Source organism: Alligator sinensis, unplaced genomic scaffold (assembly GCF_000455745.1).
Source record: "Alligator sinensis unplaced genomic scaffold, ASM45574v1 scaffold701_1, whole genome shotgun sequence".
NCBI classification, from domain to species: Eukaryota; Metazoa; Chordata; order Crocodylia; family Alligatoridae; genus Alligator; species Alligator sinensis.
The window spans coordinates 2,069,402-2,096,426 of NW_005841915.1; the positions used below are offsets into that span (position 1 = coordinate 2,069,402).

The following is a 27,025-nucleotide window of genomic DNA, read 5'->3' on the forward strand; positions in this document are numbered from 1 at the left end:
TATGCAGGGGGTCGGACTCGATGATCTATTGAGGTCCCTTCTGACCCTAACATCTATGAATCTATATGCTCCAAGTGAAATCAATTAGTCATTTGGGTACAATTAACTACAAAGAAAAATCTTTGTAGGGTTGTCCTGGGAGAATATGGGCTTTACAGAGTTTTACAAGGCTGTCTTTTCTGACATCCTGCATAACGTAAACACCTCCTTATTTTTTGTACCCACAAAAGGAGAAGTTGTCATTGACAGCATAAGGAATTATCACCGGGTTTCCACATCACTGGTGGAACTGGCTCAACAACTGGACAGCTACTGGAAAGTAAGCAACGTGCATGAACATTGTGTTGGTTTCAGAACAGCTCCTGTTTGATCATGTTCATATCCAGCACTCGTTGCCTTTTCTGTGATGGGAACCGTCGGAGCATGGTTATTCTTCAACCAAATCCCTGTTGCATGTTATCCCAGGTGTTCTCACCTCATAAAAAAAGTCTTGGGCAGGGAGAAATAGCATACCACATGACTAAATCACATAGTCTAAAGCAGGGAATCTCAACCAGGCTGCCATTGCACCCTGAGGTCCTTTCAAGAGGGGCTGCCCCACAAGCAGTGGGGTGCCATGCAGTGTTAGGTGTGCAAACATAATTCTCATGCTAAAAACTGATTTCAAATATAAATCCAGCAAGATGCTGCTCAGTATCATCAGGGTTAGGGGTACAAACACCTACACGTGATTCCTATGAGACACCCAGAGACAGGAACCCAATCAAATAGGAAAAACTCAGTGACCTGCTCTGGTCTTCCTGAGATCTTTGCAACAGAGGAATTGCTCTACTATTTTTCCCAAGTCAAAAACCAAGTGGAAGCTAAAACCTGGCATTTTCCAAGGAGAACCTTGAGCCTATCAAGGGATTCCTTGAGTTTACTGAGGGGTGCCTCAAGTCTTAAAAAGGTTGGGTCTAAAGATGAGGCCTATTTGACACAAGGTTAATATGGGCTTAACACCCATAGAGCAATGGTTTACCCCCCACAATCCTCCCCCCATTATTAGAGGGAGCTATTGGGTACTCATCAACTGAAATTGGGGGACAGCATAAAACAAAACAGGGATGGGGGAGTGAAGGTCAAAAGAGGGGCACCAAAGAGGGACACTGAGCAGAGCACAGTGGACAGTGCCCCTGGCCCGCGAATGAATTCAAGGAGACAGTGGACACTGCCCAGTGAAACTGCCCAGAGACATAAGTGGACCAGGGACAGGAAAACAGCCGTGCAGTCCCTGGGGTCCTTCTGACTAGAGCATCCTTCCTGGTCAGGTATATCATGAGCTTGCCTAGGGCCAGGAGGTGGTTGACCAGGACGTTCCCCGGACTTGGCGGAGCTGTGGATGAGGAGCACGTTAACAAAGAGGTGTGGGAAGTTGTGCAGCCACAGCTGCAGCAGGAGGTGCTGGAGGAGGAGGTGAAGGGGCTGCAAATGAGTGCGCTCCAGGTAGGCATGTGCCAGGATCCCCCTCTCTGATTGCAAAGGGCAGGTGTCAGGGGTGCCCATGAACCATTGCCAGATACCCGCCCGTGGCAACAGCTCCATAGAGGAGCTGCCAGCTAAGTTGGAAAAATTCTTCTTAGCAAGCTTTCGGCTGAGGAAGCACCTGTAGTTGGTGTGCGCTCTTCCTGGATGGAATAAGGCCCCCCAGGTGGCTTACAGAGGATTACAGGCTCACCCGAGAGAGGTTAAAAGGTGCGAGGGCAGCTCAAAGCTGGAGGGCAGTCCGTGGTGCCCAACATGTGCTGGGCATGGTGTGGTGGGCAGCACGGCAGGAGGGAGACAGGAACATTTTCATGTACCACATCAAATTAGCCAGATCTGCTCCAAATCCATTAAATCACTCCAAAGCCTTACGTGGCCCTACTACCTGCAAGCATCCTCCACCTCAGACCTTTCAGCCTCGGGCTTCACATGCCTCCAGATCCTTGGACATTCTCTTGTTTTTATTTGCACAAATATTTATTTCTATATACACTACATACACACCCACCCACCCATATACGTATCCATTCCACCCATCCACACCCACACACACCCATCCATTCCATCCACACACATATATATGCATACACACACACCCATACACACCTATATCCATCCATAGACATACACACATATCTATATCCATCCAGACACACACACACACACAACCATATACACACCTTTATCCATCCATAGACACACACATCCATGCACACACCTTTATCCATCCATAGACACACACATCCATACACACACCTATATCCATCCACAGACGCACACATACCTATATCCATCCAGACACACACATCCATACACACACCTATATCCACAGACACACACCTATATCCATCCATAGACACACACAACCATACACACATTCCTATATCCACCCAGACACACACACACACAACCATACACACACACCTATATCCATCCATAGACACACGCATCCATAGACACACACCCCTATATCCATCCAGACACACACACACCTATATCCACACACACACACATCCCTATATCCATCCATAGACACACACACATCCAGCCGCACACCCCTATATCCATCCATAGACACGCACATCCATAGACACACCTATATCCATCCATAGACACACACACACATCCATACACACACACAACCATACACACACCTACATCCACACACACACATCCATGCAGACGCACACACCTATATCCATCCATAGACACACACATAAATCCATCCATAGACACACACACACACACACCTATATCCATCCGTAGACACGCACACATCCAGACGCACACCCCTATCTCCATCCATAGACACACACATTCATAGACACACCCATATCCATCCATAGACACACACACACGTCCATACACACACACAACCATACACACACCTGACACGCACACATCCAGACGCACACCCCTATCTCCATCCATAGACACACACATTCATAGACACACCCATATCCATCCATAGACACACACACACGTCCATACACACACACAACCATACACACACCTACATCCACACACACACACATCCATGCAGACGCACACACAACCATACACACATACCTATATCCTTCCATACACACACCCCTATATCCATCCATAGACACACACACACACTTCCATACACACACCCCTATATCCATCCATAGACACACACACTTACTTATATCCATCCATACACAGAAACCTCATTTTTCTCATTAGAGATAGATGAAATATTCATGACACACAACCCTCCGGCAGGGAACAGGCGACCGCGCCACCTGCCACCCGCACAGGAACCTCCTTCCAGGCAGGGAGCGAGTTGGCTGAGTGAGTCGGCAGCACTGGGAAGGGGCCAAAACGAGAAGCTGCCGTACCCAGCAGCGAAGGGATGCCAGCGAGGAGCTGAGCTGAGCTGAGCTGAGCTGAGCTGAGCTGGGCTGGGCCTGGCCTGCCCTGCCCTGCCCTGCCCGGCCGGCCGGGCCCGCAGCTCTGCCGCACGCACTCACCTGCCCGAGGGCTGCAGCTCAGCCCTTGCAGCGCACCGCAGCCCTCCCGCGCTGACACCGCCTCGCTCGCTCGCCCCTGCCCGGCGCCTGCAGCAGGGCAGTGCAAGGCGCGCAGCATTGCGGGAGCTGCAGTCCCAGCTTGCCCGGGGCGGGCGGGACTACAGCTCCCAGAAAGCAGCGCGGCTCCGTGCGCATGCGTAGGCCGCTGGCGGACATTTTTGAAAGCGGCGGGTTCATCTCGCTGTGAACCCTTCGGTTTGGTTTTTTTTTTTTTTTAAAACAAATCTTTTACTGATGGGTCGAAGTGAGATGCAGGTTTTCATGTTTTGAGCATTTTCCTCTCTCGATGGCTGGAAGGCCTGGGGTTTTTTTCGCAGGTACCTGAGCAGGCCTCGGGGGGGGAGGGGGCGTCGTGTGTGTGCATGCTGCTACGTGTGGCGGGCGGGCGGGATCAGCTGCCATATCTTAATGGAGCAGGATCTGCAAAGCGGTTCTCACCCCCTGAGTCACAGCCCAAAAGTGCGTCGTGAGGAGGTGCGAAAGGGTTGTGAGCAATCGCCGCAAAACATGGGCAATCGCTTCCTTTCACCGTCGAGGGAGCAAAACTTGGACAACTACAGGTTTAGGTTGGCAGGAGGCTCACTACGTAACCTCTTCGCTGGGTCCGGACCGATCCATGTTTACGGGTACTAAAAAGGTTGAACTCTGCTCTAGATCGGTGGCTCTCAACCTTTTTTGTACCAGGACCCAGTTGTGAAACATGAGTGGCCATCGCGACCCGCTGCCAGGGGGGGCCAAGCAGACCGGAGCGCTGCCGGCCGGCCGGCAAGGGGACAGCCACCGCGGTGTTCCCACCGCTTTCTCCTTTAAAGACGAATCCGGTTTTAAAGTCGATGCATGTTTAGAAGTTTGTTCGTCCTCCTTTTTCATATGTTCTTGCAACCCGCTTTTTGGGTCACCACCCATGGGTTGAGAAACGCTGCTCTAGGTCGGTGGGACGCGAAGGTCCTCTAGGCGGGACTCAGGTTTGGGATGGCGAAACCAGAAGTGCCTCGGGGGGACTTACGGTTTCACCTCTGTGCTCTTTGATTGGCCTCTGGGGGCCCCCCCCTTCTGCTCTTTGATTGGCCTCTGGGGGCCCCCCCCTTCTGCTCTTTGATTGGCCTCTGGGGGGCCCCCCCCTCCTGCTCTTTGATTGGCCTTAAGGGGAACCCCACCACCCTTGCTCCTCGACTGGTGGGACCAGGACTTTTTTTTTGACCTTATGTCAGCAGGACGTAAGGTGCAAAAGTTTGAGAACCGCTGCTGTAGATTACTGAGTCACCCACATATTTAGTCATTGGGATTCCTGATGACAACGTCTTCCTCTCTCACTTGAAGTTTTCTTGGCAAGGTGCAATAATGTAATGAATCTTCTCTTTTGGTTTGTTCGTTTGGTCCATTTGTTCATGCCGTTAAAAACCGTTTTGGCCACTTTTGCGTTGCTCTTAATGGGTTTGTCTTTTGGGATGGTTTTGCTTTCATAGTTCCATAGATGTTAGGGGCTGGAAGGGACCTTACAGATCATCAGATCCATGAGATGTTATAACCCAGGGTGTTTCAGCTAAGTTCAGTAATGTGACAGAACATCATCTGTTCATGTGCTAGATACCTTATCTGTGACATTCACGCTGTGTCATTTGGAAAGAGCTACCTTTTTAACTTCATCATCAAAGGTGTCCTGATAGCATCCAGGTCCTTTTTGTGTTCTCTTTCCAGATACAAACTTTTTTTCCTGTTGAACTGTTGGCTTTATTTCTCTGTTGGAGCCTACTGTTGTACAGTTGACAGACCTTGGGTTTTTTGTTGTAGACTTGTGAAGGTCTGAGTTCATTAGCTAGTTTGAATATCTTGTTAATAAGTGAGTTAAATCCTAACTGGCTGAACAGAATTTTTCAATAGTACGCCTATGGAAATCAGTGACCGAACGGTAGAATCTTGTGCAGCAGGGAATTAAATAGATGTTTGCAGTTGATCGCTTAGTTGTTGTTTCTTTTTCCTTTAGACTGAAGATGAGTGGAAATTCCAAAAGGCATTTTGATAAAAGCCATGGCGTGCTCTTTAAAAAAGGTGGCTTTTATTCTCCTGAATCTACAATAACGTCTCTTCTTGCAAGTTGCAACCTTGACAGTAATAACTCCTGCTCAAGCAGTTCAATTCACTACAAAGAGAAGCTGTACAACTCTGCATCTCAGGCACTCGAGGCCTACATTGAAGATTTTGATCTCAGCCTGGTGTCTCCAGAAGTAAGCACTGGAAAAATATGCATAAATCAAAGTACTCCTAAATGCATCAAATCCTCAGAATATTGTTCCAAGCAAAAATATGGTATGTTTTCTGTAAGCTTAAATTTGGGGTACTGGTAAATATTTTTGTATAAGATTAAATCAAAACTGTCTACTTAAAAGTGAGAATGAGAGTAATGCCACTGAAGTAAATGGGACTATCCAAGTAACTTAAAAATGTCTGTAGCTTGTTTCTAGATTTGCGGCTTTATTTTCTTACATGAAGCTATTAAGCATCCTTTTGTCAGTCCTTTGACCTATACTTTATTTACCATAAATCTAGGGACAGTGAGCTTAGTGAAAAATGAAAGCTGTCTTTAGGGAAGCAGTTCCATGGGCCCGGTCCAGCCCTTGGGACTGGCCATGCACCATTCATCTGGCCCATGGACCAGCCCCGCGCCACTCACCCAGCCCTTGAGGCCGAGATGAGTCAGGCACCCTTGTCTGTGCTGTGAAGGGTTGGCTAATATCAGTACACCAGCAAAGCCCTCTTGTGGAGACAAAGCTAACACCAGCAAATGCCTCTTGCTGTATTTTTAATAGCTTTATATAAGCTGCATTTCTAATGGGGAGTGTTTGTGGCATAGATTCACCAGTTAAGGGTTTTCTTTTTATTCTTCCACATTTGTAACCAATATAGCTATTAATATGTAACATTTGTATCGTAAAATGTTTTGGTGACTGGTATGCTACTTAAGACATTGATCAAAACGAGAATGACAGTTTTGATTCTTGCTTCAGCTTAGTACACGTACAACTATTTTATTTGTTTTAATTTTCTCCTACATGCCTTTTGCAGTATAAAGTTCCAGCCCGCTAGTACATATGCAGATTGCTGCATATGCATGAATTTTGACTGGTTCAGCCAGCATTATCTTTAGTTTATTGGCTCGACTGTGTTTTCTGTATGTTACAAGACTGGAGCCTAGACATCTTTTCTTTCATGTGAAATATATTAGCTGTTTAATGGAACCCTACTAGTTAATGCATTATCTATCTGAAACTGGTAGAAGTAAAAAGCACTTAAGCTGGAAATTATATAGGACCTCCCCCCTGGTTTCATTTAAAAAATGCCTTTGCTCTTTTTAAATAAAACCAAAGTTTTAATGCTGTAAATATCATCTGAAAAACTTTAAATTCTGACTGAGTTTTTGTCCAGTCAGTGTGTGTCTGTCAAGTACCAAGAGATGAGATCAAAAAAGGAATACAAGCCAAGTAAAATGGTATTAGGCAGAGAGAGAAGTTTTTCTGAGTCAACTAATTTTTTATTCAAATAATTATGATATCAATAATAACTATCATTAATATCTGATAAAAAAGTCCTTGGGATTTGAATTAGAGGAAGTACTACCATGACAAAAATTGGAACTTGAAATCCTCCAGAGAGAAAAATACTAAGTATTTTTACTTAATCCATTTTGGCTCTTATTAGAAATTGGTTTGCTAGTGTAAATCTCATCTAATGTTAGGCATTCCCCATAAATGGTGTTGTTGTTGGGAAAGGAAGGCTCTTTTTTTTTTAATATAATTTCATGATTTTTTTTTATCTGCAGTGACACGAATATACCTGCTTGGATTTCTTCCTTACAGAAGTTTGAACTTGGTGCTCGGGATATATTAGCTGTATTTCTTTTTGTTTGTTTGTCTGTTTAAGTTTGCTGTTAGTGATTGTGTTGCAGTGGAAAAATTTCAGGGCCAGGGTCATAGTTTTCCTTGGCAGACAAAATAAAGGCCAGACCCATAACCTGTTCATTCCAGGTCATGTATGAAATACACAATTTAATCTTAGACTGAGGCAAAACTACATAAGGGGGTGCACACTTCAGGTTTTATGAATCAAGAGAAACAACAAGCAGAAAACATATGCTAAATTTTCCTTGTTGCAGTCCTTTATACCTGTCTTAGAGTGAGTTCCTCAACAGTGTTGGGGAAGTAAAGTCTCTATAGTTCTATAAACATATCATATGTATAGTCTCACGGGGAGACAGAGAGACCATAGTTCTGAATTACATTATTCACTTTTACTACTAGCATCTTGTGAGAGAAACCGTCAAAATGTATTAGTTATATTGCATTGGAACCTCAGTATTCAATGTTATTGTACTAAATGGTGTTGCGAACAATAATCCAAATATGTAGCAATGTAGATTCTTCAAATATATAGACTTGGTTGTGACAGAAAACCCTTTAGGGTGTCTGTCACTTTAAGGGCTGGAGCAGGGAGCTGCCAAGTGGGTAACGAGAGCAGCCATTTTGGGAGAGCTCTGTTATAAGAGCAGAGCATTTTGAGAACAGTCATCTGGGAGTAACATCTCCTGGCGGAGCTTCTGCTCCAGGAATATCTTGGAGGTATAGGAGAGGCTATGGGGAAGGAGGAGGCCTCATTGGAGTTATGCGGGGCCAGGTAAGCTTATGAGAAGCACTTGAGGCCTATGGGGTGTTGGACCCTGGAGGTGGGCCAGGCATGCTGAATAAACAGCATCTGAGCCCAAGGGAGTAGTATAAGACCCCGGGCCCTGAGAGTTGCAGGGCAGAGTTGTGGGGCCAGTTAAGCTCAAAGAAGAGCAGCTGAGTCCTAAGGGTGGAAGACTCCAGGCCCTGTTGTAAAAGGGTGGAGTTGTGGCCCGAGAGAGGGGTGTAGTGGTCCAGTGAAGGGCCAGGGTGAAGCGGGCCAGGGGTGAAGCAGGCCATAGTTGAGCAATCGCTCAGTCCCGTTTGGGTGAGAGTCATGGGAGAGGCCCAAAAGACTGCACCAGGACTGACTGGGGGGTGGAGAGTAAAGCCCGAGGACTTCCACGGAGTAGGGCAGTGTGAGTGTTGCCTGGATAGGCAGTATGCAAGAGACCAGATCAGAGCTGGTGGAGTGAGGCCCTCGTGAGAGAGGGGTGGTGTGAGTATGGCCCCAAACTGGGCAGTATGATTAAAGATACAACCATGTACCCAGTTTGGCTCAGCCTTGAGCCAGAGTATCATCACACAGTGAGACATCAGTGAGGGATGGGACATGTGTAGGGATGGTAGGAGCATGTACTGATCGCCCACAGTCATTTGGGTGCACAAAGGGCAGCCTCCTGCTTATTTGACAACATAATCATTTATCAACAAGGCATGGCAGGAGAGCAAGGTGGGCAGTTTGCCCAGAGACAAGGGCGGTGCCATAATAGTATGAGGCCTGGAAGGTGCCTTTGTTACATTGGTATACTCATGAAAATTTAGAAATAGTTTTTCTAGTTTCTTTTTGTTTTTCAGGTTTGGAGGACCTTAACCAACATGTAAAACTAGATTCTAAAGCATCGTCTTTTAGAAGACAACGTTTTTGTGACCTAGACTTGGTTAGTCTCACAACAGATGATTTACTAGCATTTCCACCAGATGGATCACTGCCTTCTGTCCACTCTACTCCCTTTGGGTTAGAGCTTCAAAGTAGTGAAAGGAAAAAGAAGTCACTGGGAAAATCAAGATTCTGTCCTTATTATGGAATGTCTTCCTTCAAGATTGAAAGAGACTTTGAAGACTATGGCAGTATTGGCAATCAACATCCACCCAAAGATTTGGGCAAGAAGAAACGCAATGTATATAAATCTCTCAAATATGATTCTATATCTGAAGGAAATGAAAAAGACTTTCCTTCTGAACAGCACTTTAACTCTGTTTCTGTTAAGAACTATCCAAGGTGGCTTACTAGCCAGAAGTCCGACTTGAATGTGTCAGGGATAAGTAGCGTTCCTGATTTTAAGTATCCTGTCTGGCTCAAGAATCATAACCTTTTATCCGATTCAGATGATCAAAGTTTTAATCAAACACATAGCATATGGGGTGATCCTTCCATATTACAAACTCACCAAAATCTGAAAAAGAGCCACTTCATGGATAAACCGGACAGTTCCCATAACTGCTGTGAACAAAATAGTTATTTGGATCTAGTGGTTGACAAAATAGCAGGAAAATGTGACTGTGACAGTCCAAATACATGCTTCCAGCCTGGCAGTATTTTATCAAGTCAGTCCAAGCAGCCGTTCAGAGGTAACATAAATTTGTCAGTTCTTCAGAATGTCATCTGAATGTGAATTTCAAGTTTTATTACCTCTTTTAACCACGCAAGACTTTACATCCTCCTTCTGTGTTGTTCTGGTTGAACAGCTCCTTACTGAGATAATTGCAACAGTGTTACGTAGGGGAGTTTTCCACTGGTTTATAATTCAGTTTAGTTCAGGGGTATCAAAGTACAGAGGCTTACCATCCAGCCTGCAGTACTTCATATCAGTCTCAGTCTGGCCTCACATGCAGCATGCACCAGCTCTGTAAGCTGCATGCAGCTTGTGGAGCTGGTTTGTTGCATGCTACATGTGGGGCCAGACCTGGCGCACGTGCTGCATGCAATGTCTAGGGCCAGTCTGTAATGCCTGCTGCATGTGGCACCCATGCCAGACCAGCCCTGCATGCCTGATCCAGGACTTATCCAGTTCACACCCACAAACAGGCCCCTTGTGCTATATCCAGCATGTAGGGCCAGTCTGGCATTGATGCCACATGAAGCACACCCCGGACCAGTCCCGCGTGTGCTGTATGTAGTGTTCCAGGCTGAAGTGCTGCATGTGCCAGTGCAGGTGCTGCATGCATCATGAAGGACCAGGCTGGGGTGTGCAGTGCATGCAGTATCCATGCCAAGCCAGCCTTGCATGTTGGCTCTGGTGCACAGGGCTAATCCAGCTCTTGGAATGTGTGTGATATCCCTGGTCTAACTGAAAACCTGGCCCTCTGAAATATACCCATGTAAATTAATAAGCATAATCCAGGGATCTCATTATAACAGAGACATAAAGTGATTCTGAAAATCACTTCTTTTTACACCCATGGTGTGAGACAAAATGTTAATACCTGTAGTATCTTAATTGTTATTTTCCAGTTTAAAATCACATTGATGTGAAATACAGTGTTGATAGAGGTGTCTTGTAGATGGCATAGAAAGGACGCTGTCAATCTTTGATTAATGCAGTTTATCACCATTTTATATGTAAATGTGTGCATGGTTACCAGATCCATAGTTACATTACCCAACTTCTCAATTATATAAAGGGTTTCTTAGAGAAGTTCTCGTCTTTTCTGACAAGAACGGTCTCATTGTGTTTTTCAGATGACCAGCTTGAATTGCTTATCTTGAAGGCAAGAAGAACTCTAGAATCTTCAGCTGAGGATTTAGCCAGTATTATGAAAAATGATGGCAGTCCCTGTACAGTAGACATACTGGAAGCAGAAAGATCATGGGAAAATGTGCCAATTGCTTTGTAAGCAACCGAATAGAGGTTACGTTAATTTATTCACAAAATCTTAGTTTTCTTAACTCATGAAGCATGCACTATAGGAAGTATTTTGGTTAGTCATATCATTTGTGTACACATGTAAGGAAGGAAATGGTTAAACCCTTAGATTTACTATGAAGTGCTAAGATTATGATATTTCTATAATGCTATGAGATAAGGACGTCTTTTTTCTCACTATTCTCTTGGTTAGGTTAGTACTTTGTCAAGTAAACTTATTGTAGAATATTTCTAATTCGCTAATTACAATAGACTATTATGTAGGTAAAACATTTTTATGCAAGAGAACACAAGAAAACAGATCATTCAATAGCTTATTTAAAAAAAAAAAAAAAAAGCTTAGTAGTTGTGGAAACTATATGCAACTTTAAAAATGGGTCTTGCTACTAGCATGGATTCCCCCAGTGCGGGGATTCCTCAGAACTTTTTAGCCTTGTCTGTTTTCTGATTACTCCCTGTGTGGTTTCCAGAGAAGAGGTGGGAAGTTTTGAGACCTTCCAACTCTCAGATCTAAGCCCTTCGGTCCCTGACCATCCCCGGCTATCTTTGACCGTGTCTCAAGAAACAACTTAGCTGTCAAGAGGGGGACATTACTGTTTCAAAAGGGAAAAGATTACATCCCTAGTTTCAAGCAGCAAAACAGACACCTATTTAATAAAGGCATTTAGTTGCAGACAAAGGCCACAGAGCAAAAAGCACCTGCCCCCTCCGAGGAATTAAGTAGTCCCTCTGTCCCTAATGTAGTCCACACAGTACTGTATACCATAAGGTTAGCACACCTATTCTCTCTCTAGTCTGTAATCCAGCTATTCCTTGCTTCAGATGTGGCAAGGAATAGCCAACACTGCCCAGGTGAACACTCTTGTTTTTCAGCCTGCTCCATCTCTTGTGATGCTTAGGTCCATCCACTTCCATTAACACTTCTGGTGTGTCCCTTCCAGAGGGTGTGTCCAAAGCCCACCTGAAGCATCAACATGGCTATTTAATTCCTCCTTGGAGGTGCATATAATCTCATCCCACATATAGGCAGCTCTGAGTCCCAGCAAATACTCTATTAGCCCTTCTTTTCCGATGTACAAGGTAGTCTAGGAAGCTGAGGTACAGAACATTATTACAGCCTGAACACACTTAACGCAAGAATATTGTAATTAAACCCATAGTCCCACCTTTGGGAGTCTTGGAACAATCCTGGTTTTAAAATTCTACTTGCCCAGAAGAAAAAGATTCCTTTATAGAAATAAAGAACATTAATTATGTTATAATCAAAATTAATCTTAAACACTCTAATCCTTTCTAAAATGGAAATGAAGTAGCTCAAGGTAGGAGGATTAGGTAGTACTGGGAAGAAAGAAGACTTTGGGGTGTAAACAAGATGAAAAAGGTGAATTTTGATGACCTGAAGAAGACACAGATTCTTTGTTAGGTTTTAGCAAGTATGGGGAAGGTACCATGGAAAATTGTATTAATTATGTTAGTACCTCACCGTCGTCTCCATTAAAAAAAAATTATTATTGACTGTTGGGACCTCATTTACACTGGAAAAATTGAAACAGCTCTGTCTCTATTAGCATTGATGGTTAGGTAGTGCAGATAATGTTTAGTATTAGGGCCACAAATGGAGTTGCACCTGTATTAAATTGCAGGCCTTATGTCAGCCGGTGTAGACGGAGTCAATGATTGGTGAATTAATTCTGTCACAAATAGTTGAGTTTTTAAAGTTATCTAATATCTTGTATGTTTAATTTTTGATTAAGTAAGCCTCCAGTGCCTGTACAGTGCGAGGAAGAGGAGAACGCTTTACAATCCCCCAAGGCAAATATTGTTAATGAATTCCTTGAAGACTGTTTAAATAATGCCGATAAGGTGGGCAAAGATGATTTTTGCTGATTTAACTTTAGATAGAAAACTTGTAATACTTTTCTTTTATAGTAGGTCCTTAAAGGAAACCATAAAAACTTACATTTCTATAATATGTTTCTAGTTTACGTTCTAACTCTTTAACAATTAATTCAAAATATGTAAGACCAGTAACTAATAGCAAGGGAAACATTTGCATTTTTTTCTTTAATAATGGGCTAACAATCAACAAGACAATCACTGCAATTTTCCATGTTACAATAACGTCAGTTCTTCAAAGTACTGTAGACTTTAATCAGACCAGGAATTAAAAATAAAAAATATTTGGCCTCAACACATTTTCTTTTAATAATTTCTTTATCTACTTCAATTTTTATATCACATATTTTATTAAATATTAAAACATTATTGTAGAGTGTTTGTTACACACGTAAGGATCAAATCCTACTAATCTGAGCCCTAGTGATGACTTGAATTAAGTTCTATGGGTTAATAATGTGATAGTTGAGAACCCGATATGTCTATTCTATGCTATTCATTCTAAATTATTCTTTATTTTGCATCTTGTCCATTCATATTTATTGCCCCTTTCAAACAAGATGGTGCTAATGTGTCTTTCTCATTCATTACCTGAAACTTTCCCATTTCTGTCTCACTCATTTTGGAAATAGAGGAATCTTTCTGAATGCAGGGATCCAGGTGTGAGGGTCAATCGTTGACATGTATTTATTTATTTTTTAAAGCATATTTTCATCATTTTCTCTCATGGTGTTCTGCATCTGAACTGTCCTAATGGGGTTTTTTACTACCACTTCTATACATTGAACAGATTTTGTTTTCACATGACTATCTAATATTTCATTCAATACTGCTGGGAGGTCACAGTTAACATAGCACCTACTATTAACTGCCTGTCTGAGTAAAATAATTTTCAAATTTTTCTTTCCCCTGAGCATTATTTTGCATTGCTATTGAATTCCAGGTCCTTTTCTGCAGAGCTGCTGCTTAGCCAGTCAGTCCCAAGCCTGCACTTGTGGATAGGATTGTTCTGTCTGTCCTAAGTGCAGGACTTTGCACTTGTCTTTATTCAACCTCATGAGATTCCTTTCGGTCCAATCCTCCAATTCGTTGAGGTCTCCCTGAATCCTAATCCTACCCTCAAGTATATCTACTAGTCCCCTCAGCTTGGTGCCATCTACAGACTTGCTGAGCCCGCGCTTCATCCCAGTTGTTGGTGAAAATATTGAACAAAGCCAGGTGCAGGACTGACCCCTGGGGCACTCCTCATGATACTGGCTATCAACTAGACATCACGCCTTTGAGCCCAGCAATCCAGCCAGTTTTCTGTGCACTTTACAGTTCATTCATCCAGCTCGTACTTCCTTAGGTTGCTTGCAAGAACGTTGTGGGAGACCATATCAAAAGCCTAGCTAAAATTAGGGTATATCACATCCACTCCTCTCCCTACATCCACAGAACTAATCATTTCATCATAGAAGGCAGTCAGGTTGGTCAGGCTTGACTTTCCCTTGGTGAATATCCATGTTGATTCCTCCTAATCACCTTTTTCTCCAAGGGCTTAGGAAAGGATTCCTTAAGCATCTGCTCCCTGATTTTTCCAGGGACTGACGTGAGGCTAACCAGTTTGTAGTTTCCCAGATCCTTCTACTTCCCTTTTTTCACTTTATTTGCCCTTTTCCAGCCATCGCGACATGTCTTCAAAAATAATGGCCAGCAGCTCTGCAATCACATCCGCCAACTCCATCAGCAGCCTCAGGTGCATTGCATCCAGCCCCATGGACTTGTACACATTACACTGTTCTAAATAGTTCCTGACCCATTATTTCACCCCAGTTGGCTGCTCACTTCCTCCCCAAATTGTGCTGCCAGGTGCACATATGCCATTCACATCCATTAAATTATTCCATAGAAAATTCAAAGCAGGAAGTATAGTTTAAAAATGTACAGGTACTATTGGACTTCAACTAAATGTTTTTGTTTTTTCGGTTTTTTTAATTTAGGAAAATACCTTTTCTGGAGGTAATCATCATGGACCAGTTGAAGCCTTGAAGCTAATGTTGTTTAACCTTCAAGCAGTTCATGAAAGTTTTAAGCAGACTGAAACTACTGAACGGAAGGAAGAACTTATTAAAGTAAGCAATCGGCTTTCTTTTGATACTGGATCTCATTGCTGATGATTTCTATTTAAACTTATTTTAGAATTGTACTTGTATGGTCTTGAATGTGAACAGTTTGCCTAATTATTAGGCAGTGGTGATAAGGAGGATCTCTTTGGTCTTCTAATCCATATGTGTGGCTACAGTATTTTTTTTTTCTAGTGCTCTGTCCATTATGCTCTAATATATTACAGTTAGAATTTCTACTCTTTCTGTTGAGGGAACTGGTTCTCAGTCCAGTGGGTCCACATATTTAGGATGTCTCTGGAATCCCCATGGATGCATTTTAAGAATGAGCTAAATAATGTCAGGCATGGTTTAGTTGTATTTAATTCTGTCCTGGAGGCAGGACTAGACAATTCCTTAAGGTGCTATCTAGACACATTTTCTTTGCTTATTAGGGTTCTACATATTGTTTAAAATATCCATTTAACCTCTTCCATATTTATCGGTTAAAATGTTAACTGATAGCTCATACCTAGTTTAATTACCTCCATGGCCCCGGTCCTGGCCCCTTACGTCTTCACTGTGTTTCCGCCACTGAGCAGGTCCCATGCTGCTGGCATGGAGCGAGCCACTAAGGGGCATTACCTAGCTGCAGAGCCATGTCTTCCTCTTACCCACTGGGGCTGGGGGGTGGGCTCTGGATGAAGCTGGGGCTACAGACCCCTCCTGTGCCCGGATCCTGATCCTGGTGCCACGGGGAGGGAGGGAGGGAGGTTCTGGGCCCTCCCATGGGTCCGGTGGAGCCTTTCCATCACATTAGTGAGACTCCTGGCCCCATGGTGGGTCTGCCCAGCCCCCCTGTAGTGGTAGGACCTGAGAAGGGTGATGGACTCCCTGTGCCTCCTGCCACATTTGTGCCACTGCAGCCCAGACCTGGAAGGCTCCTGCATGCTGCCAGGTTGGGCCCTCTCCAACTTGCCCCAGGGGAAGTGGGGATCTGGTCCTAGCAGGACAGCCTCTGCTGAGCACATTGTATCCTTCCCCCTCCCAGTCCTGGTGCTGGGGCTGTGCAGGGCCTGGCCCAGCCTTGAGGAGAGGCTGAATGCTTGGCTGGCTCGCCCTGAGGAGGTGCTGTGGAGGTGATGCGGCTGAAGCAGGCAGTGCCAAGGCTGACAGGTTGCCACTGGCCCCTTGAATGGTGAGCATGGCCCCAGGGCATTTCTGAGGCACAGCAGTGCAGCAGCTCTAGCCTGGGAAGGCTGCTTTTGCAGCCCTACCGCTGCATCTGGGATCCTTGCTGCACCGCCACCGCTCAGGAATACCCTGGGCCACACTCACTGTGCAAGGGGTCGGCAGTGACCCCTCAGACTCGGTGCCACCTGCTCCAGCTGCCACAGCACCTCCTTGGGCTGAGCCAGCCGTGCGCTCAGTCCTGCTGCAGGGCTGGGCCAGGCCCTGCACAGCCCCAGTGCTATGGGCAGGAGAGGGAAGGATGCACAGGGCCCAGCCCAGCACCATGCACGTTCCTGCAGCCTGCACCCTGGTGGAGGCTGCACCACTGGGATGGACCCTTCCCTTCCTCCAGGGCAAGCTGGAGAGGACCCAGCATGGAGGAGACTTCTAGGCCCAAGTGTAATGGCACAAGTATGGCATCTGCAGGGAGCTTGTCACCCTGCCAGCAGACCCACTGTGGGGCTGGGAGTCTTGCTGCTATGGCAGGAAGGCCCCACCTGACCCTGGTGAGGGCAACCTAGCACCTCCCTCCCTCCCCGTGGCAGCAGGCTCGGGATCCAGCCACAGGAGACGTCGACAGCCCTGGCTCCATCCACAGCCCCAGCACCAGCTCCTGCCCATGGGGTGAGGGGAAGCCTTGGCTCTGTAGCTGGGCATAGCCCCCTAGTGGCTCATCCGCCCCCACTGCTCTCCTGTCCGTAGCTCACTCCCCGCCAGCGGCCTGGGACTCACACAGTGATGGGAGCAGGGTGAAGACGTAAGGGGCTGGGCTCATTCCTACTAGAAGTCACTAAATGATAAGTGGTGAGCAGCATAAATGTAATTGTCATTTAACTGTTTATATCCCTAATGCTTATGCAGTGGTAGTTTTCTTGGTATTCAATATATTTTTCCTTTCTTAATTTAAAATTGTTACTTCTAGTCTTTAGTTTGGAACATTGAAGTAATTCCTTTAATTCCTCCTCCACCTCCCCTTGATATTTACACTGTTCAGATACTTGTAGCTTGATAACGTGTGGTTGTACAGAGTTCTTTCTTAATTATTCTTCCTAAAGTCTCCCTTCCAGGAAAGTACTTAAGCATTTGCTTACACTTGCTGAAAGCAAATGAAATGAGGCATGTGTTTAAATATGTACTTAAATGTTTTATTGAATGTGGGTGTGCTTGCACCCATTCTTGAATTTGTTTCTAAATTGGGATTGAAATTCATAGAAGTAGGGTTGGAGGGGACCTGAGCAGATCATCAAGTCCGACCCCCTGCCCTGGGCAGGAATGAATGCTGGGCTCATATGACCTCAGTTAATCAGTGTTTTCAGCTCCATATCTTTCTAATTTTACTATTTGCTCTTTAGAGAACTCTTCAATTTCTCAGTATATTCTAATAGTGTGGTGTCCAAATATTTAATGCAGCATTCCAGATGTCAGTAGACAGATAACTTTATAAGCAGCTCATTATTTTTCATTTGCTTTTTCTGCCACAGCATCCTACAAGTTTGCATTCAGCTTTCCTGTTCTGCATCTCTTTGGTTTCCCTTCTATTCGGTTAGGCAGACAACCTGCTGTATTTCAGAGAACCAGGCAAGAGATCTTGTCCTTTTCTCTGATTCTCTCATACGAAAAATAGGTTCTGAAACTGGGCGCCAGTCAGTTCACAAAAGTTACGGAGGGGTGCCTTGAGTTCAGAAAGGTTGAGAACCACTGATCTAGGCCTTCTCAATGGTACTGTTTTGATCTGTTTAATTCAAATACACAGTAGTGAGTAGAATGAGCGTGTACATCTACATGAAGTGTGTATTGTCATTGGACTGTGTGTGTTCCGTTTTGTTTTTGTTTTTTTATCCTGTGTCTTAAGGAAAAGAAAAGGGGGATTTCAGATTTAAAAGATACATTATCCTGTATTGGATTTGCTTTATTTCAGTAACTTCAGAAACATAGAAAACCTTTTAGCATATTTTTGGATGAGTTAAAGCATACACTCAAAAGCTCTTAATTTGCCTGTGTTACAGAAATAGATGGTTTTTTAATATAGATTCTGTTCAGACATTTTTAACTAGAATTTGTTACTTATCATGCACCAGACATATGCTGTTGTTCCATCCGTGCTTCCAAACCAGTGTTGGAATAGGTCAGTAGTTTGATAGGTGACCTCAAAGAACACATGTTGCAAGAAGTAGAGTTTGTAATCCAGGAGATGCTTTTACAGTGAGGCCAGTAGTTATTAAAAGGCAGTGCGCTGTTGGCAATGATGTGTTTCAGGTGAGATGTGCTTAGGATATTTTTGCTGCAGCACTTGTAGTCTTTAACAGACATGTAGCAATTTTCAGAAGGGCAAAGCAATTTTAGTTGCTCTATGCTAGCACAGTTTGGAATTAGACCGTTGCATGTTGGCTCTTAATTTCCCTTGAATTTTCAAGTGTATTTGTTATACTTCCCTATGCTTTTAATTTCTATATAATATTACAGTGTTCTGTTAAACTTTTCTTATTTCACTTATAAATCTTAATTCAGTAATAAATAAAATGTTCCCTGTGTATGTGTATACAGCTGTCTGGGATCCTTTAGGATAAAAATGTGTATATAAATGTGACGTATTGCCAGTGTGCTAGTCATTTATTTATATATTTTTATTTTTTTAAGCTTTCTGAAGTAGCAGTTTCTGAATTAAAGCTAAATGATAATGAGGTGATCCCTGTTACTAAGTCCCTGCAAAAGTAAGTGTTCTTTTTAACCCTTATCTTTTGGGCATTAGGTAAAATCTGCAGAACGTATTGAATTGAGCAGTATTGAAAACAAGTGGGGAGGCTGGAAAATGCTAAACTTTGAGAAGTTAGAAATAGGAAGCAGGGCTCTTTTTCTAAATGGATTATTTAATTATAATTTTTTTAATTGGTACAATAATATGAACCATGATATTCAATGAACAAAAAAAAAACTTAAAGGAACTTATGGACAGAAAAAATAGATATAAAGTCATGCAGTACAAAAGTATAGTAAGTGTGGGCTTTCTTATATCCTCTGTAGAACCGTGCTGCTGGATCATAAATAACCAAAGAGCTGGTCCTTCCAGTAAAAAAAATTTAGGAGATTGGCAGAGTAGTGTGTGGGCAGTTTGTATTTTCACGATTAATTAGTTTCTTGTTACTGCAGTGGCATGCCATAATTGGCCCTGACTAATTAGTTTCTTGTTACTGCAGCGGCATGCCATAATTATCCCTGAAGTTCAGAGAAATGCCTCAAAGCCTTTAAATTTATTTCATAGAATTATAGTCTTGGAAAAGACCTCAAGGTTCATTTAGTCAAGTTTTCCACACAGATGTAGGATTAAACTCTCTCACTCGGAGAGAGACCAAAATAAACTGGATAGGCATCCGTCCAGAATGGCTTAGAAATAATGAATTCTGCAGGGTATAGTTTAGATGCCCAACCTGATAATTTCATTCTTGATAGATAATACAGATTAATAGATTAGCTGTTGTGAAGGAATAGTACTATTGGTACTATGTGCTAAAACCACATAGATTAAATCATACATTTTAAAATTTATAATGAATCTTCTTCTTTCTGTAGGGCTCTGCACCATTTGTCCAGGCTCAAAAGCCTAGTTGATGATAACAGTAGCAAAGAAGATCAAGATCATGACCATCAAGGAGATAAAAAGAAAGAAAACTAAAAATAAAAATCAAGTAGTATTGACAATGTCTCTAAATGTTTATAATTAAACTATTAGTATCTGTGTATTGCGTAGCTTTGTTCTGAGAGCACTTTTGTAGGTCAAATTAATGCTTTATTTTAAGTCTTATGAAGTGGATTTGTATGCTTTTTATATTTATTTAAAATTACTGCATGGTATTTCTGCTCACCATCAGCAGTGAGGTGACTAATTCCAAAACTGATATTTGTACTAAGTAGAGAATCCAATAATGTCTAAAATCTGCATGTGACCCATAGTTTAAAGAATATTTTGAACACTCGTCAAAAAGAATCTGTGTACTATACATAAAATAACTCCAAAAGTAAATGTTAAGCCACATGTAGTAGTCGGCCAGTTATAGCCCTCGTGACCTGCTGGCAATTTCAAGAGCCTGAGCAAGGCTGTAGAAATGCAACTAAGGTGAATGTCTTAAGCCATCTTGCAGCTGTAACCAGCTTCTGTGTGAACTTTATAAACATTGCAAATAGCGTGTCTGCAGGATGTTTAAAATGAATGGCCTACCAGGTAAAGCAAATAGTAAATTCTGCAATGAAAATTAAGCAAAAAGGTATAGTCGGAAAGCCTAACTACCATAGGCAGTAATTTGATTTTGTGCTACGTAGTGTGAAAATATAAACTGCAAGGAATGACTTGTGTATTTACTTGGAAGCCTGTGCTAAGTTTTTGTAACCAAATTCCTCAAGGACTGGGAGAATAGATGAATAAAAGTTGGCTTTGGTAACATAGCCATAAAACAAGTGAAGAAAGCCTAAAAAGCACTAACGGATTATTCCAATCCAGCAAGAAAGAGTTAGGGAAAGATCTTTCCTATGAATGCAGTTTTCACGTATACCGTATTTCACGATGTATAAATCAAGGTTTGAACCCCCAAAATTTACCCTTAAAGTTCCACCTTGTCTTGTACGCCATATTATACTTCAGCCTGGCCCCATCACTGGTTCCCTGCTGCAGGGGAGGGCAGCTCAAGCAGCACACAGCCCAGGGTGCCAGTCAGTTCATGGAAGTTATGAAGGGGTGCCTTGAGTTCAGAATGCAGAGGGAGCGTCCCAGCCTCCCCTGCAGCTCAGCCCCCAGCTGTGGGAGAGGTGGGCAGGCTCCATCAAAAGCAGAATCAGGCCTCTCACTGCTTCTGCCTTCAGCAGACTCCTGCAACCCACAGAATTCCTCGCACCACCCAGGAATGGGCTGCCCTGCCCCTTGGGCAACATGGAGGGGAGGGGTGGCAGAGGGTGGCAGGGTGCACTGACCATGGGGACAGCGTGGGAGGCTCTGGAAGCCTGGGCAGCACCCAGCCCTGCCTGACACACCACCCCCTTTCCCCCAAGTATTCCCCACCCCACCCCACTGCCCGACACCCCACTACGCCCATGGGGTGATGTAGCTCCTTCCCAGGCAGTGCCAAGTGTCCTGCAGGCTGCTGGAGCCTGCTGAAGGCAGAAGCGGCGAGGGGCCTGATCCTGCTTTTGTTGGAGCCTTCCTGCCTTGCTCCATGGCTGGGGGCCAGGCTGCCAGTGGGCCAGGCAGCCCCTGAACTGTTGGGGGGGCGGGGAAGAGGGCAGGGACAGTCCTTGCCTCCAGAGCAGTGGTGCCCCCCTGGGCCTGGCCAGGCAGGCTGTTAGCTGGCCAGGTGCTGCCTGAGCTCAGAAGCACCTAATCCAACTCCCACACACAGCTGGCTGCCCAAGCTTCCAGCACCTCACATGCCCTCCCTGCCACCAACGCACCCAGCCACCCTCCAGTCACCCCTTCCCCCCCACCCAGCAAGGCAGGATCAACATACACAGGAAAATCCTAACTTTTTTTGGAGTGAAAATATGGGGTCGACTTACCTAACGGACACCATAAAATATGGTATATGGATATCTGCTAAATGGATATTTTGCTGGGACTGCTGAAAATCTGGTTTAGGCTTGTTCCTTACAGTCTTGGAGGATATAGAAAATCAAACTGATCAATCAGAAGATGTTTGGGAAAAACTCTAGATATGTATGAGATTAACTGAAGCAAAATTGGAGAATGCAGTGGATCCAGAAGAGACCCCACCTTTCCTTGTCAGACGTCTGTACAAGTATAGGTGAGAACTTGTATCTTGTTGATTCAGGTGGCCAGATTCGTAGTGGGGTATGTGTATATCTTTGCTCTAGCTGTGATGCTATATGGATTGGGATAAAGAGTGGTTTATTGCTGCCTTAGTAGCTCCCCTTCTGCTTGGGCTACAAGCACAGCATTTATCTACACCAAAAGTTGCTACAGGGCTGGATCTGTAGGACCAGCAGCTGCAGCGGTGGCAGGGCTGGGGGCAGTGGCAGGAAGCCAAGTAGCCACAGGGCTGCGTCAGCACAGCCCTAGCTTGCTTCCTGCTATCAGTAGCCATGCCTATTGGGGGCCCAGGGGCCCTGAATTCTGCAGCAGGCCACACCTCCGACTTCTGGTAGTCTGCTGTATTTAACACCACAGATACAGTAATAGATGGGAGATCGAATAGCCATGTAAAAAGCTTCTCATCTAGTTCCTTTATATCAGTATAATTACACAAGAGCCCCATGTCAGCTTTCTGACAGCAATTTGTTTTTTTATACTATTGTAGTCTGGTGGGCAAAGAAGTTTACAGGCTCTTATCTGTTAGAAACCTTATATACAATTTATTAAGCACAAAATATGCAAGTGACCTTGTATCTTAATTAAGCAAATTTAGTGGCGCACAGTTATAAGGACAATTTCAAGTTACTATAAAATAATCATGATATACGTACAGTGACTAACCAAAACTCCTCGCGCTCTGACCTGTTCTCCAGCAAATAGTCCTATTTAGTTTGGAAACAGCCATTCGAAGCATACAGTCGAACTCAGATACTTCAGTTGAAGTTCTCAACACCCCCTCTCCCTTCCCACCTGTGAAGATGAAGGTCCGTGAAGCATCTGCACAAATGCAGGACCTCTAAGATACTCCAGCTGTTTGCTGCAGCTTTTATTTCAAAGGACACTGCTTCTCTGATCAGTTGTATTGGAACCATTAATGAGTTCCTCTTGAGTGAAGTGGTGACATTTGAAGTAAATACCACAGTGAACAGTTGAATTCAGCACACTGCTGTGAGCTGCGTAGGCTTGGGAACCATGCAGATACAAACGATCCAGGTTTCATTGGATATTTCTATAAGCATGTTTTATTTCCTACATGTCATTTGGCAATTAAGTGTTTAATAATTAATGATTGCCTTTCCTTCTTTTATTAAGGGTAGTGTAAGAATGGTGTTTTACCTACGATGGTCCAGAAGTTATGCACCAGGCAAGGATTTCTTAGGATATCTTTTGCTACTTCTTTTTTTACAAATGCAGATTCATAAAATCTCTCAATCAAGTTATAGATGAATTCATTTGAAAAAAAAACTAATTTGAAAATCTCAAAATGCTGTGTCTTCAGGCCTAATCGATAGTAAAAAGATCAAGGCTGTCCAACTTCTGAGTGGCTAAGTGCTACAGGCCCCCCCTTCTACTCCCTCCCTCCCTCCCACGCCCTGGCACACACAGGGCTCCATGTCATGTAGGGCTGTGTCCATCCCTCCCCTGCCGTGCCAATCAATTCACAAAATTGAACTGGCACTCCCATGCTGCACTATGCAAGGTTTCTAGGTCCCTTGAACAACCCAGCCACAGGCTCCTTCAGCCCCAGGGGAGGAAGCAGGCAGCAGAAGCTGGAGAAGGGAAGGGAGGGCATCCCAGTGGCAGTGGCAGCTGGAGCAATGTGAGGTGTGGTAGCCAGGGGGAACATGCTGTGGGCTGCCAGCTGGACAGCTCTGAAATAGATAGTCAGAGGAAAATGAGTTTGTCACTTGAAGACTGGTTTATTGATTTTTGAAACTAAAATTCTGCATTTTGCTAGTGGGGAACTCTGAGAACTCAACTAGTTCTTTTATGTGCTTTCCAGAAAATAATCTCCCTATGATGACAGGCAAAGTGCTCACAAAATGCAGCAGAACACTAATTATTCAGAATAATGAGTGTCACTGGTATTCTATATAATCAGTTTTTCTGGATAATCAAACAGTACAGCATGAAGTGCTGAAGACTAATTGCTGTACTGTACAGTAACTATTAGAAAATAGTAGAAAAAAACCCTATGGTGTTTACTAATGCTTGGGGATTTTAAAACATTACAAAATAAACAATGCACAATTGTTTCATCAACAAGCAAAACCCAACTATGGCCTTATTGTTGTGTTAATATGAAACCTTCTAGCTAATTGACTTTCTGGATAGTTGACACACTACTTTACTCGACTCTACTGCTTATGAACAGCTCCCCAACCTCAAATGGTGTCTCTCAAACAACAGACTAACAAACTCCCATCCTCACTGAGGCACCAGGCTTTGCAATGGACGCAAATGCCTGCTGTGTTCCCACATCAGTACAGACCACTTCATCACTGGACCTAATAACAAGGAGTACATCCAAGGCTTGCTCACCTGCAACTCTACCAATGTCATGTACGCCATCACCTGATTGTAATGCCCTGCTGCAGTCTACATCAGACGGACAGGGCAATCTCTACATATAAGAATGAACACTAATCTGCTGCAGAAAGACACAGAAGCCTGTGGCAGAACAGTTCAACCTCCCTGGATACTCCACTGCTGACCTCAGGACTGCTATTCTTAGACAAAAAAAATAAAAACCAGTTTGAACAGGAAAGTGTGGAACAAGAAATCATCTGCAGACTGTGATGATGATGAAGTGAGTGTCACCACACTCGTATGTTAGAAGCATAAGGGCCAGAAAACCAGCAACGGGTAAAACAGTCAATGTCAATAAGACCTTGGGCACCCAAAGGAGGGCCGTAAAGACATTCGTAGATGATGGAGTTGGCTTTCTGAGCTTGAGCGCCACAACTGCAGCCAGTGTCGTTGGAGAGGCCCCACAAACTGCTAAGTATGGTATAAACAGAGACACTGGATTCTAACCTCATTATCTGGACTAGGTTTTGTAACTCCCTTTTTGTTCCTTGATGTTTACTGCTCATTTGCTTTTCTCTCCTAGCATTAGCCCCTTCCTCCCTATCTCCCCCCCCCTTGTATTCTAATCTATTTCACCACCTTATACTTTGTTTTCTGCGTGCCCTTTCACAGCATCTGATAAAGTGAGTTTTGGTTCATGAAAGTTTGAGAGAGAGATGCACATCTGCCTGTCTGTCTGTCTACCAGATAGACGGATAGATATATTAATATAATTTAGTTAGTCTATAAAGATGTATATCTATCCTGACTTCTGATTGACTTCAAACAAACACAGCTAACTTACGTCTCATATCCAACAAAAGTATAACATTTATTGCTATTTCATGCTCTCTAAAGCAGTCTTGCTTGAAAAGCCCAAAACTGGATGGGTATGAGACCTGAAGTATCATCATGCCCCTATAACTGTTTCACTGAGGTGCACAATGGCAAACTATTTAAAGAAAAACTTTACAGTAGCTCTAAGCTGTAGTTGTTTTTCAATTATTTTACTTCAGCCTCCTAACGTATCGGTCTGGCATATCATGCCATGTTTAAAATCACTAAACAAAACACTAGATGAAGCATACATAGCTCCACATAGAAACAGATCTCAAAATGTTTGTGAGAGCCATTTTTAGTTTCTTAAAAAAATTTTGCTTATCAGAGGTAAGAAACCTGGGTCAGGAACTCGAAAATATGTTGTACGTTAAGTGACTGATAAATACAAAGAGGCTCTTTTGAAGAATTGAAAGATAATGAAAAGAGATGAATAATATAGATGAGAGAGAACTTTCCCCACCGGAGTTCTTTGAAGTCAGTAACTAGATTGGGAACCCTATAGTACACACGGCTTTCATCATCTCACTGTTATTTTGCAGAAGGAAGCTGAGTGATTACAATATGGAATTTATAACCATAGTTGTGTTGTAAAAATCTGGATTGCATCAATCAACTGTGTTAAATTAGGTTACAGTAAAGAAATGAGAATTCTGCTGGGCAAGATCTTCCTCAAGAGTGTTTATTCAGCAATACATTTCAATTTTATCAACTGAGAGACCAGCCTACAATATTGTGGGCAAAACTAGTGTCTGCGTTTAGACCATGCGTTTGATTGCCAAAGATCATTTTACTAAATGTCATGAAATGTACCATGAAATACAACGTATTTTTACTGGATTATGTGTATGAAAGGAAAAGCATGCTCAGACAAAGAAGGTGTTTGATTTGATTCTTCTCTGCTCTGTACAGTTATTTACACTTTCTGCATGGGTTGAATGACTGCATAATGACTGTATGGCCATAAAAATCATAGAAAAAGAGGGGGCTTTTCAAGGCAGCCAAATGTCTGTCGAACTTGCATTTAAAAACCACCCATGACACTGCCTTTCTAAATAATCTGTTCCAGTCCTTCACAATCTTCATCGTTTAAACAAAAAATCTTCCTAACATCTAACCTGAATCTTCCTTGTTGCAATTTAAGTCCATTTTTTCTTTGAACACAGTGTTAGTTACAGGACATGAGATTAGCTCATCCAGTTACTGCTGGTCAATATAAAACTACAAAATATGCAACCACTGTTATTGTACTTCCATTATTATTCATGTCCTTATATGACAAGATATGTAGCAGAATTCACATATTTGTTGGAATTTGACGGGGCTGCACCACGAGTGCTTCTGCTATGGCCTCTTTATTGTACTTTGAATACAAGATGTGGGATATTTGGTATGATAAGTGTTTATCCAGTGCTTCATATTGAGTCTGACCCCCTGCCTAGGCAGGAAAGAGGCAGGAAAGAGTGCTGGGTCAGATGACCCCAGCCAGATGCCTATCCAGCTTTCTCTTAAAGATCCCCGAGCTAGAGGAGAGCACCACCTCCCTTGGAAGCCCATTCCAGATTTTGGCCATGCATAGCATGAAGAAAATTTTCCTGATATCTAGCCT

The 27,025-nt window shown here is 43.5% G+C and overlaps 2 protein-coding genes across 2 annotated transcripts in view; one reads left to right on the forward strand and one right to left on the reverse strand.

Annotated features, from left to right (window-relative positions):
- The window catches only part of STARD6 (StAR related lipid transfer domain containing 6), a 15,483-nt gene extending 11,835 nt beyond the window's left edge, over positions 1–3,648 (reverse strand). Inside the window, exon 1 of the mRNA XM_006018858.3 lies at positions 3,522–3,648. The gene's annotated coding sequence lies outside the window, so the exon portion shown is untranslated. The remainder of the gene's footprint in view (positions 1–3,521) is intronic.
- Positions 3,649–3,713: 65 nt separating this feature from the next.
- Positions 3,714–20,974, forward strand: CUNH18orf54 (chromosome unknown C18orf54 homolog). The gene is made up of 8 exons (XM_006018859.3): positions 3,714–3,898; positions 5,566–5,888; positions 9,095–9,868; positions 10,980–11,130; positions 12,918–13,026; positions 15,042–15,173; positions 19,014–19,087; positions 19,944–20,974. The coding sequence occupies exons 2-8, from the start codon at positions 5,573–5,575 to the stop codon at positions 20,044–20,046; spliced, it is 1,659 nt and encodes a 552-aa protein (XP_006018921.1). The 5' UTR covers positions 3,714–3,898; positions 5,566–5,572; the 3' UTR covers positions 20,047–20,974.
- The last annotated feature ends 6,051 nt before the right edge of the window (positions 20,975–27,025 follow it).